The sequence below is a fragment of the Pygocentrus nattereri genome, chromosome 2, assembly GCF_015220715.1.
Source record: "Pygocentrus nattereri isolate fPygNat1 chromosome 2, fPygNat1.pri, whole genome shotgun sequence".
Lineage (NCBI taxonomy): Eukaryota > Metazoa > Chordata > Actinopteri > Characiformes > Serrasalmidae > Pygocentrus > Pygocentrus nattereri.
Window position 1 is genome coordinate 12889351 of NC_051212.1, and position 12471 is coordinate 12901821.

General features: G+C 39.3%; 1 protein-coding gene across 4 annotated transcripts in view; it reads left to right on the forward strand.

Moving 5' to 3' along the window:
* Positions 1–12471, forward strand: part of cacna1eb (calcium channel, voltage-dependent, R type, alpha 1E subunit b) — a 90775-nt gene that overhangs the window by 23762 nt on the left and 54542 nt on the right. For all 4 annotated transcript variants that reach the window (XM_037546842.1, XM_037546848.1, XM_037546851.1 and 1 more), the window contains exons 4-6: positions 8842–8945; positions 10395–10553; positions 11135–11325. In XM_037546842.1, the coding sequence (XP_037402739.1) occupies positions 8842–8945; positions 10395–10553; positions 11135–11325 (454 nt within the window). The remainder of the gene's footprint in view (positions 1–8841; positions 8946–10394; positions 10554–11134; positions 11326–12471) is intronic.

Here is a 12471-nt window from a genome sequence, read left to right on the forward strand (position 1 = left end):
AAGGGCAGCTGACATTTTAGATGTTGTGAAATAATTAGGAGATGGGGAAAAATAAGGTGTTCTGAGATTTAGGTCTGAAAGCAGTGGCGTTGTTATCTCAAATACCTTGTTTATCATATCGTTCACATTTCTTCCAAGACTGTAGCTGAATATGAGAGAAGGAGCTGACTGACTTCTCTGTTGGAACTGAGCGCCTGAGTCATTTTTGCGAATCTGAGTAAGTGTTCCGCAGTCAGCTGAAATAAATAAAGTCTTCGCGCTAAGCGTTGTTAAAGAGCAAATGGAGTGCTACTGTTTGTGCAGAGCCTGCAAAATGACTAAAACGGGAGCCTTTTGGCGGCGGTGGCGGCCAATTAGTCTGAAGATAGCCCTCATTAGAAAGCCATGCGTGAAGTGTGTCTCCATTAAATGTTCATGCTATGTTAAAAACTCAATCCTTCGAGTACAAAATATAGCAAATACGGTGCATCTGCTACAGTTATGTTGATGATTCACCACTTGGTGTTGATATTACCATCCTCCCCCCCTCCCTCCTGATTTTGCCTTGGCCTCTCACAGCTCATTGCTGTGCGGTGTGTAGGTGTATGTGTGTGGGAGAGGGCAAATTCTGTTCATGTTAGGAATTGAGGCTTGGACGTGTCAGGTACACTGTTTTTCCATTCGGATTCTGAAAGAGAGGCAGCATTGTTGGCTGATGTTACCATGAGAGACTCGGAACAATCACAGCTCGCACGTTCACTCTGCAATCCTTAATTCGTCAAAGCCTTCAGCAAATGCTGGAAAAATGACTGAGCTCGCTAAATGGCCTTAAGAAATATGGGCTGAATGGTTTGGTTGAGCTTGTCACATTTGAGAGACATAGCAGTAATGATGCGTAATGAAATGTAACTTACATTGTAGCACCATTTCATTTTGAATTAAAGTGTGTTCTGTAACATGGAGAGATGTTTCCTAAAGTATTCAGCCACTCATCCCAATCATTGAATTCAGGTGTTTCAATCACTTCCATGGCCGCAGGGTCTAAAACCAAGCCCCTAGGCCTGCAGACTGCTTCTACAGACATTAGTGAAAGAATGGGTCGCTCTCAGGAGCTCAGTGAATTCCAGCATGGTACCGTCATAGGACGCCACCTGTGCAAGTCCAGTCATGACATTTCCTCACTACTAAATATTCCACAGTCAAGTGTGATATTATAACAAAGTGGAAGCGATTGGGAACGACAGCAACTCAGCCACAAAGTGGTCGGCCATGTAAAATGACAGAGCGGGGGCAGCGGATGCTGAGGTGCATAGTGCACAGAGGTCGCCGACTTTCTGCAGAGTCAATCCATACAGACCTCCAAACTTCATGTGGCCTTCAGATTAGCTCAAGAACTGCGTAGTTTCATGGAATGGGTTTCCATGGCCGAGAAGCTGCACCCAAGCCTTACATCACCAAGCGCAATGCAAAGCATCGAATGCAGTGGTGTAAAGCGCCACCACTGGACTCTAGAGCAGTGGAGATGTATTCTCTGGAGTGACCAATCACGAGTCAGGGTTTGCCGGTTGCCAGGAGAACGATGCTTGTCTGACTGCATTGTGCCAAGTATAAAGTTTGGTGGAGGGGGGATTATGGTGTGGGGCTGTTTTTCAGGAGTTGGGCTCGGCCCCTTAGTTCCAGTGAAATTCAGTTCCACGAAATTGCAGCATATGCAGAATCAAGCAAAGCTTCTGCCGAGCATGAAAAATTTGTTCTGTGGTAGTTTTATCTTCTTTATGCCACCTATTGTTGAATGAATGAATGAATGAACTTTGTTGTCATTGCACATTGTACTTGTACACTTGCACAATGAAATGAAGTACACACCCCCACTCTTGGTGCAAAGAAATAGAAATAGAAAATAAAATAAGATAAAATAATTTAAACACTATACAAATTTACACTCAACAAAACAAACAAAACGATTGCACACGAAAATTTGAATTTTTCGGTTATAAATTGCAAGTTATAAATTCTTGAACTATACAAAGTAATAATTCTAAAAACATCCACTGCCATATCACCATGCTGTCCTAGTTTACATTCTGGTGCTCTTATTGGTCCTGAATAGTGCTTGGCATCTTCATCTGGAAGAGTGAATAATTCAAGTTGTCATTGGCTTCAACAGTGAAGACAGAGGATTCCTCACTGGGATTAATGCTACTTACGGCAAATTCAACTGCTTTTGAACACAGGAAAGCAGAAAAAACCTCAGCAAATGCATTACATAACTGGGTACATTTGAGATTACAATCTTAAACAGAACAAGATTTCACCGTTATTGTTATTTTGCCTTTATGTTAGAATTTATTGGAAATTGTGCCATTAATTGAGCTGCTGCCATGGACACACGTTATCCATATGTTTACAAACAGTATGTTTACAAACAGTATGTTTACAAACATTTTGATTTGATCTGTAGAATTTGAATTAGAACTAAGAATTAGAAATCAAACTCTTTAAAAAAACGATTGATGATTTTGAGATAAGCTCAAGTTTGAATACAATATTTTAAGCTCACAGCAGGTTTGCAAAGAACTCAAACTGTTAAAAAAAAGAACTCAAACTGTTAAAAAAAAAGAACTCAAACTGTTAAAAAAAAGAACTCAAACTGTTAAAGCTTGAACTCTGCTAGAAAAACCAAGACAGACCAGCATGGCTGGTCACTAGCAAAACCAGCATGACCATGCTGGGTGGCCAGCTAAACCAGCACTGGATCAGCATAAACCAGCTTAAAACAGCATGGAATGCATGCTGGTCTGTGCTGTTTTTTCAGCAGAGAACTCAGTGCCTGTCTGTTATTATTGAATTATAAGTGTAACGTGGAGCGATGTGGATGCAGGTGTGGAGAAAAGCATGATTTATTCGTGGCAAATCTAGGGTCATGGTCAGTCCAGGTTAAGGGAGACAACACTGCTGCAAGAGCGGGGCACAAACATAACAAGGTACATAGAAATCCAAACACTTAACAAAACACTTTAAACCATACAATACATACAAAAAACAGCACAGACCAGAGCAAACATGGGGCTTATATAGCACAAGGGAATACAAGGGACAGACGGAAAACAGGTGGAAACAATCAGGGGTCGAGTCATGAAACAAGGGGGCAGGACAGTGAAGTAAACACAACACGAGCACATGGACAGGACTGGGAAGTAAACAAGAGCACATGCATGACTGGGAGGGGCCAATCGTGACAGTAAGTCTGTTAGACTGTTAGACAGTTAGCTTTGCACTAAGCTGCTCAGCCTACTGCAGTGTGGGCAGAAAATATCCAGATAGAGAGGATATAATGAGTAAACATTTTAAGTAAAAGTCTTAAAAATGTTGTCTGTAGCAGCAACATATAATGTTCAGCTCACAGTTCACAGCAGTATTAATATGCAATTTATGTATTGCACTTTCTTGAGTGGTTTATGCTCATAACGTTCCTTTCGTTGTACTTTCAGCTTCAGTCAGCCTGTACTGACAGCTTTGATCTGTGTGTTGTCTCAGAAATGGAACAGAGACATTTAATGGTGCATGAAATGTTTTTTATTGGGCCATACAATGTGCATAATGTAGTGGTCAAGTGAAAAATAAGGTGGGTAGAATTTAAATATGAACTCACTGGAACAAGAACTCGAACTACTAGAATTCGAACTACGTTAGAATTGTAATTCAAACATATTACAGTAAGAACTACATTAGTAGTTGAGAGTTCCAATAGGATTACATTAGACTCCAGTTAGATAATTACAATTCAGGCTCCTTTCAGTTGATAAAGTCCACACCAGAGTTTGGGTTTTTGTGACATTCTATCTTTTACACTTTCGCACTGCGGTGGTTCACCAAATTATACACGTGGGTGTTCATAAATTGGTCATAAATGCTGCAGGAATATAATCATTTACTCTCACATTCGCGACCATGCAAATAGAGAAATAGAAAATAGAGACCCTTACTGTCTATGTGTATTACTATGAAAGTGATAATAACAACCCTTACTTGAAATCTGTTTGTTTATGATTGGTTTGCCAATTTGAATAAAACCAATCAGGTTGCTGATGATTGGCCAAAAATGTGTTTCATGATCCATGTGCCAAAAGCAATGGATCATGCTTCACTATTATTTTATGGCTCATCTGCTGTTATGAGAAGCAGCTCATGCTGCAGGAATGATATGAGCGTCTGTCAAAAGTCAGACATTAAACAGGCAGATTATGCAGACCATACAGTTTTGGTGTGGATCACTGAAAATGTGTGTTCACACCAGCAGCAAACAGAGCCAGGGTTCACTCGGAATAGGACTGAGTCCCACAGTCTTTGGTGGACCTTGGTTCAGTTCTTTGGTGCAGGCCCAAATACAGGTGGAGTATTCACACCTGGCAAAATGGCCTGAATTAAATAAAAGGTTTGATAGGTCTGCACCAAACAAGGCAGGTGTGAAAACTCCCTCAAATTCATTAGAACGAGAACTCAATTAGAATCAGAATTCCATTAAATACATATACAAATTACATTAACGGCATTTGGCTGACGCTCTTATCCAGAGTGACTTACAATTTGTAAATTTTACACAATTGGCCTGACTGCATGTCTTTTGGACTGTGGGAGGAAACCAGAGAACCCAGAGGAAACCCACGCAGACATGGGGAGAACATGCAAACTCCACACAGAGAGGACCCCGGTCGCCCGGCCGGGGAATCGAACCCAGGCCCTCCTCACTGTGAGGCGACAGCGCTACCCACCACGCCACATTCATTATGGTTAGAAATAAAGCTCCAAAATGAATAGAATTACAATCTTATTAGAATAAACATTGGTAACACTTTATTTGGATGATCCACTGTAGATGGTTTGTATTAAATGCTCAGTATATCTTCAAGTCAAATTCAACTAAATATCTGTTAAATGCAATTGAACTTTGAGGTGAGTGTTATTTGGAGGATCCACTGTAGATGCTTTGCAAAGCCTCAGTCTCTATATAAGTAAATCTATTAAATGCAACTGAACTACAAGTTCAGTGTGAATGAGTTTATTAAATCTATCCCTACTCCTAACCCTAACCCAAACCCTAACCTCAAGGCTAAACCTACATCTGCTCCTCACCAAAGTGTTGTTGATAATCAACTGAACATCACCAGAAAGTCTGTTAATGATTTGGGTAGCTGTAGAGCATCTATAGGGGATCATCCAAATACAGTGTGATCAAAAATGTTTCTTTTTATAGAATAAGAAATGCATTAAAATGCATAAAAATTAGAATGAGAGCTCCAAGATGATTAGGACTAGAACCCTATGAGAAATAAAATTCAAATTCACTAGAATATAAACTCCATTAGAATTAGAACTCATAGAATTAGAACCTCTTTAGAACTGGAATTTCCACAAATTAGAACTTATTGAACAATCAATTAGGACTCAAATAGAACTAAACTTTAGTTAGAATTAGAGCTGCATTGGAATTTGTCTTCTGTTGTTTTACTGATATGATAATTACTTGTGAGCAGTTTTAGTGCCGCTTAGTGCTGGATGATGAATAGAGGGCAGCCAGTCCTCTGTCCTTGTATGGATCCTGCAGTAATTCAGCTCATGTCCTTGTGCGCTGTTCTACCCAGCCTTACCTGAACTGCTTGTGTTTCTGCATGCTCACTCTGTCCCCGAACGCTGCTGTTCCAAACAGCGCTATTGTTTCAGATTTGAAACAATGTGTGATTGCATTGAAGCAAAATTGATTTCTTTGTGGTCTTTTCTCAAGTCATTAGCTTGACTGAACACTTTTACTGACACCATACCATTCACTGATGATTTTTACCATTTTAAATAATATGTGTAGATATTGTGAATAGAGTAATACTGAAAGATAAAAGTTTATAGATACCTCATCCAAAGTTTCTTCTTCAGTCAAGGTTTTAATAGGAAGGTTGTCCCCTTTTGCTGCTGTAACTGCTGCTGTGTGTAATTGCATTCAGCCACAGGAACAGTAGGGAGGTCAGGTACTGATGTTGAATGATTAGGTCTAGATCACTCCAACTGATCCCAGGGGAACTGAATGGCGTTCCATCACTCCAAAGAACACAGTTCCACCGTTCCACAGGCCCTTGTTGGGGGCTTTATATCCCTCTAGTTGAAGTCTTATACTGGGAATGGTGACCTTGGTCATGAGTGACTGCTCTATGCTCTACTACATTGTTTTCTAAAAAAAAACATATGCACCCACTTTGTATTTGATGCCTGCAACACATTTCAAAAATGTTTAGACGGGCGCATGTTTACCACTGTGTTGCAGCACGTCTTCTTTTAACAACCATTAGCAATTGGGTGTTGAGGAGTCCGACTGCAGTAGTTTTAAAAGTGAAATGTTTTCTTGTTCTTGTTTGATATAGGATTTCAGCTGCTCAGTTCAGGTCTCCTTTGTTCTTTTTTTTTCTTTTCATAATCCAATTGTTTTCAATGTGTGACAGGTCTGGATTGCAGGAAGGCCAGTTGAGCACCTGGACTCTTTTACTACAGACTCATGCTGTTGCAATATGTGCAGAATTGGGTTTGGCATTGTCTTATTGAAAATGACAAGCCTTCCCTGTAAAAGACTTCATTGGGTTGGATCAGGAAAATCTGTATGTGGGTCATTCCATGGAAATGGCACATTTTGAGTCCTCCTCTTTAGGTGTATTTTATCTACTGGGTCACAAAAATCTATATTTTAACAGCTTTACACATACATTGAAATATCTCCTTTAATACAGTGTATTTTTTTTTTATTTGATCTTTTTATGAGAACTTTGTTTATTTATTTATTTTTGCTGACACCACCTATTTTGTCATGTCCCTCATGGCCTTCAACGAAAGTATACTTAGAATATACCAAATACAACTATAAAAAAGTCCATATATTTTGATGTCAACCTAAACAACTGTCTGTGTTTAATTGTTTGTGATATTATTTTTCAAAATTAATTGATAATTATTTATTAAAATCACATTATTTAGTTCTGTACCTAAGTAACCCCTCAACCCCGTAACACAAATGAATCTCCCCCACAAAAACAATGGTATGATCCATATGATCCATATACATCAAGAAGTGACATCACTCAAGTCTTTTGGACAACAGGACAGCAAAGACAGGCAAGTGGCTTCCTTCTTTTATTTAATTTTGGTCATTTATCTTGTGATATTGTGGTCGCCAAACTCAGTGACTCAACACCGTCACATGAAAAAAAGATAGAAAACTATTACTTATAAAAAAGGTTTTTTTTATTTCAAAACTATATGCTAATTCTGAATCTCATGCATGCCATGTGCTCTCTCTCTGGTATACAGTATGTAGAGCAGCGGCCATTTTGTGCAAAAATCACAACCCCGTCACACTCAACCCCGTTACATGTTTGACTGTGAGGTTTACATATCAATGATACATTTAAGCAAAAAATTTGAAAATGTCAAAGTCCAATTTGAACCATTCTAGTGGAATGACCCATGTATTGTTCAGCAATAATGTTTCCTTCACAGAAGTGCACAACACCCATGCCACAGAAGTGCACTAAATCACTCCTGTACCATCATAGATGCTGTCCCTTAAACTGTGCACCAAACACAAGCCAGATGATGCCTCTCCTCTTTAGCCCAGAGGACACTGTGTCCATGATATCCAAAAAGAATTTCAAATTTTGATTCATGTGACCACAGAACACTTTTCCCCTTTGCCTCAGTCTGTCTTAAATGAGCTCAGGCCCAGAGAAGGTGGCAGCATTTCTGGATCCTGTTATTATGTGGTTTCTTCTGTGCATGGGAAAGTTCTAAGTTATTGTTTAGTGTTCCTGAGCCCATGCAGTGATTTCCAGGGCCTGAATTTTGTTTTTTGAAACCAGCTTTTTTGCTCTTGTTTGTCTCTTGAGGTTAACTGGGTTAACTGGATATCCATTCCTGAACTCTTATGGATACTCAATATCAACACCAGCCAGAATGCACTTCTTTACCCTGCACTAGGAGGGGTAGATGTTTCTAAGGAATCATTCAAATATCCAGTGTTTTTTGTGTTCCCAGCACAAATTGTGTGTACACAGTGGTACACGCAGAGAAGAACAAACCCACTGAATGTTCTAGTTGGATTCATAACCTTGAGACTGGTGCATATTCAGTCATATGGCTTTTGTTCGGAGGCTTAACACCCTGCTACGCCTCCGTGCACATCCTTTTCTTGGTTCTCCCACTCAGCGCACACTCATTCTCTACCACTGTAACTCTCTTTCTTCTGCTATCACTGTCTGTTTCTCTGTTGCTGTCTATCTCTTGGACCGGTCATTATGTTTGTGTACATATTTGACCATGTTTATGCGTAATAGCTGTATTCCAACAAAGTGTAGCAGCCTTGTTCTGCTGTCACTCTGCTGGTTTTGCGACTGAAATGTTTGCGATGAACGCCATTTGGCTGGAACGGTGATAATTGAAAGCTAAGCATATGGAGCTTCATGTTTTGCTAAATTAGTGCTAACCTGTTATTACCAGCATTGGAGAAAAAATTGATGCTGTGCATTTGTTAGCATTATTTTACTGCAAACTACTCTATTTCATCTCACTACACTGTGATTCTCCTGGCACTGGCCTAATTATGTATTCATCCTCTTTTCCCTTTCTGTCATCTCTTCCTGAGCCCACATGCCATGTATAAGCATATGAATGCCTGTAATGTGAGTTTGGTCTCTATTAAAAGGCCCTTTCTACTATAGCCACAATAGGTTGTTGTGCTCTAGGTTTTGGTGGGGGATATTTGGAAGTAGGTCAGTGATGAGATGTGTGTGTGTTGTGTGTGTGTGTGATTTATTGTTCTGACTGCAGGATTCTGGCCACTGCTGGAGCTCACATGAACATCCCGGTGGATCTGAGGACTCTGAGAGCAGTGCGAGTCCTGAGGCCCCTCAAACTAGTCTCAGGAATCCCCAGTGAGTAGCTCCAACTAGTCTCACGAATCCTCAGCGAGGAGCTCAAACCGACCGCAGGAATTCTGACCGAGCGGCTCACTCCCCAGTTTCTTTCATTAATAACAATTACATCCTGCTCACTATAAATAGCCTTCCTTAGAATATCTTATCATTGATCTCCCTAATAAGCCGGGTGCCTTCATCAGCGGCCAAACAGAGAAACGAATGACTGCCCCTTAATTTCGGTTCCTAACTGCGTTCACTTATTCACAAATTCCTTACAGCAGGATTATGTGAATGTTAGAGGAGCAAATTTGATTACGATTCTTTAGAAAATGATTCAGTGCATCAACACTTCACTTATTTTGGTACAGTTCAGAATATTACTTTTCAAAAATACATAATACCCAAATGTGATATTTTATGCAGCTACAGGTAGAAAATTAAACATGCTTTTCGTCGTCTTCATGTGTTTTCATAGCAATACGATCTGCGCAATTTAACAAAAATTGGACAGATTGGACAGGCCTGCTTCTTAAGATTCAGTTTTGTAGCATAAAAGTATTTTTTTATCATATGTATTTTAAGTTGCTGAGACCTCAGAATTCATACTTATTTTAATCACTCTGTAACAGTGGCTGTAATATAGCATTATTTTGAAGCATGTACATAACTCACGGTGAGAGCTAGCTAAGCTAAAATACAGCCTCCTCATGACAGGGTTAGTTTTAACACAGTGTTACAAGCAGGCCTCCTGAAGTAATCAATGAGAGAAGTCCCTATCCCCCTATATAAAATCAAAACAGCTCATTTTTTTTGGAACTCTTTATGCACAGATTCATCAAAACTCACTACAAATGTCATGTAAGTAAAATATATTTAAATGTTATGGTGCTGATATTAGCACTTCTGCCTTGGAACACAGTCGCTTTCCACAGTCACATATTTAGTCTGGAAACACAGAATTGTATTGGCTTGTGTTCATATCAATATAGCTGGACACTGCAGTGTCTATTGCAACAATTACAACCATTAAAGCCCCTCAGTCTGTCACAGTTAAGCCCACCTATGGTGTAAGTTGAAACATTTACGCTCTCAGTGCTTTCGGCTGAACTGTATATATTCAGTAGGTATTAGTAACAAAGTTGATATTTTCATTTGTAGCAGAGATGTGCATGTTACTCCTAAATATGAATCTAGCTGAAATACTTTTAAAATTATTGAGCAAAAGCCAAAATGTGTTAAATTGTTACAAAGTTGATGCAGTTTGAATTGCCGCATTCGTACGCATGATGATGAATCAATGCATTTTTATAGCTCTTGCATCAGTGATATAGCATGTAATATAGTATAGTGATATATATGTAATTACACACCATTTTTTCTATATCTGTGTTGTGACAAATCCTGCAGTAATGAGGTCTTAAAGCAACAGCTGTGTGTGTGACCGCCTCTGACGTCATGTGTCAGGTTTGCAGATCGTTTTGAAGTCCATCATCAAAGCGATGGTGCCGCTGCTACAGATTGGCCTCCTCCTCTTCTTTGCCATCTTGATGTTCGCTATCATCGGCCTGGAGTTCTACAGTGGGAAGCTCCATCACACCTGCCTGCCCATTCCCAGTATCCTCGGTCAGAGCCATCCCTGCATATATCACTCTCATAAAATGATACTGATGCACAATAATACAGTCCTGACCAATTACAAAACATGCATGTAATATGCATCTTAGGCCAGTTACAAAATTGCTTATTTTGCCTTATTCAGATTTCATGATTTCAGCATAAGTCACTAAGTGGCTAAAAAGCTGTAGGCTAAAAAGGCTGTTATATATAAATACACCACAAAAACAGCAAGTTCAAAGCAGGCTGTTTCTGCAGCTTTGTTTCCAGATATGGACTGTCTGCACTAGGAAAGGAAAATTTTAAAAGTGCCCTTCAAACAACAAATATTAGCTCAGTACTGGTGTCAGCAGATACTCAAGGCTTAAAATTGCTCTCACTATCAGAAAAGAACAAGTGGGAATGTTAATGTTTGCCCCATCACAAACATTTATTGGCCTTGATTGTGATTAACAATAAGCATTTCTCACAATATATCAAGAACGTCTTGCTACTTTTTTCACAGGATGGCCTAAGATGTTTCCACAGTACTGTAAACCTGGCAAACCTGGTAAAAACTGAGTACAATTATATCTTGTTGTGTTGGTCAGAGAACGAAACGCTGGACTCGTCAGAGGTGGAGTTTGCCTGCGGAGTGCGAAAGTGTCCGGAGAAGTACGACTGCAATGGGACGTGGATTGGGCCAAATGACGGCATCACACAATTCGATAACATCCTCTTTGCAGTGCTCACAGTGTTCCAGTGCATCACCATGGAGGGCTGGACTGCTGTGCTCTACAATGTAAGCTTACCTCATTTTTTATCACCCGAATACGTTAGATTTATCCAGAACCATTTTCAACGTTTCAGATTAGACTTCATTCATTACTAAAACAGGTTTTCAACAGAAAGCCTCCACAAACATCATTTCTAGAGATTCGTAATTTAATAAGGAATTTACCTGCACCAAGCCACCAGATGCCATGTATTGTGGTTTTACCACATGGTTAAAGGGTGTTCTTAGGCCGTATAAGTGATATAACATATTGCTTATTGCTCTTGGAAACAGCAGCAAATTTTCTTTTATTTTCTTCCATAAGGTCCCCAGATTTGTGTGGGTTTATATATGAAAAACAGTCATAACCTTTCCTTTCTTTATCCTTTAGAGGTAACCAGGCTTTTTTTGTTATTGTGCCTTTACGACTGGTATATGTAAATGACCTCTGTTCTGATTGGCAGTCATTCAAAAAACAGTTCAGGTTGAATTATTTCTCATAACTTTAGGGTGAATTTGTGGTGCAAAAATGCCATAGGCTGAATAGGTAAAGATGCAAATCCATTGTTTGTTTATGGTGTCATAAAACCAATAAATGCAAAACAGAACTGTATTTGCAGCTTTGTTTCCTTATTTAAACTGCATGGACTGAGGAGTAAACTGTACATTTTGAAACATTAACATTGTTTACATACTATAACAAATTCCGTTTTTATGATACAGATGCTTTATTACATTTTTAATCGATGAGTGTGGCAATATGTGCATATTTAGTGTATTTTACAACAGCTGTGATCCTTATATTATTATTTTTTTCATTTAAACTACTGTAGTGAAACAGTTTTCAAAACCACGGATTAAGTTCAATTCTGATCCAGTACTCAAGAAAGCTATAGCCAATGTATGTGTGGGTGACAAACCCTTTTCTTTATATTTTAAAGAAGTAGTAATGTTTATTCAGTGGATGATGTTTGTTTATGTTGAGAGAGAGCCGTTACACTGCGAGGAGACCTACACCAACACAGGTTCATCAGGAACACTGTGGGAGGGTGGATGTATCTTTTGTAATTATCAGACTGAATTTCAACTTCTAAGCATCCTTAAAGCAGGAACTGCTGGGCATTTCTCTGGTACCGCAATGGACAGCTGTTACAGACAAATTTGTCCACGAGA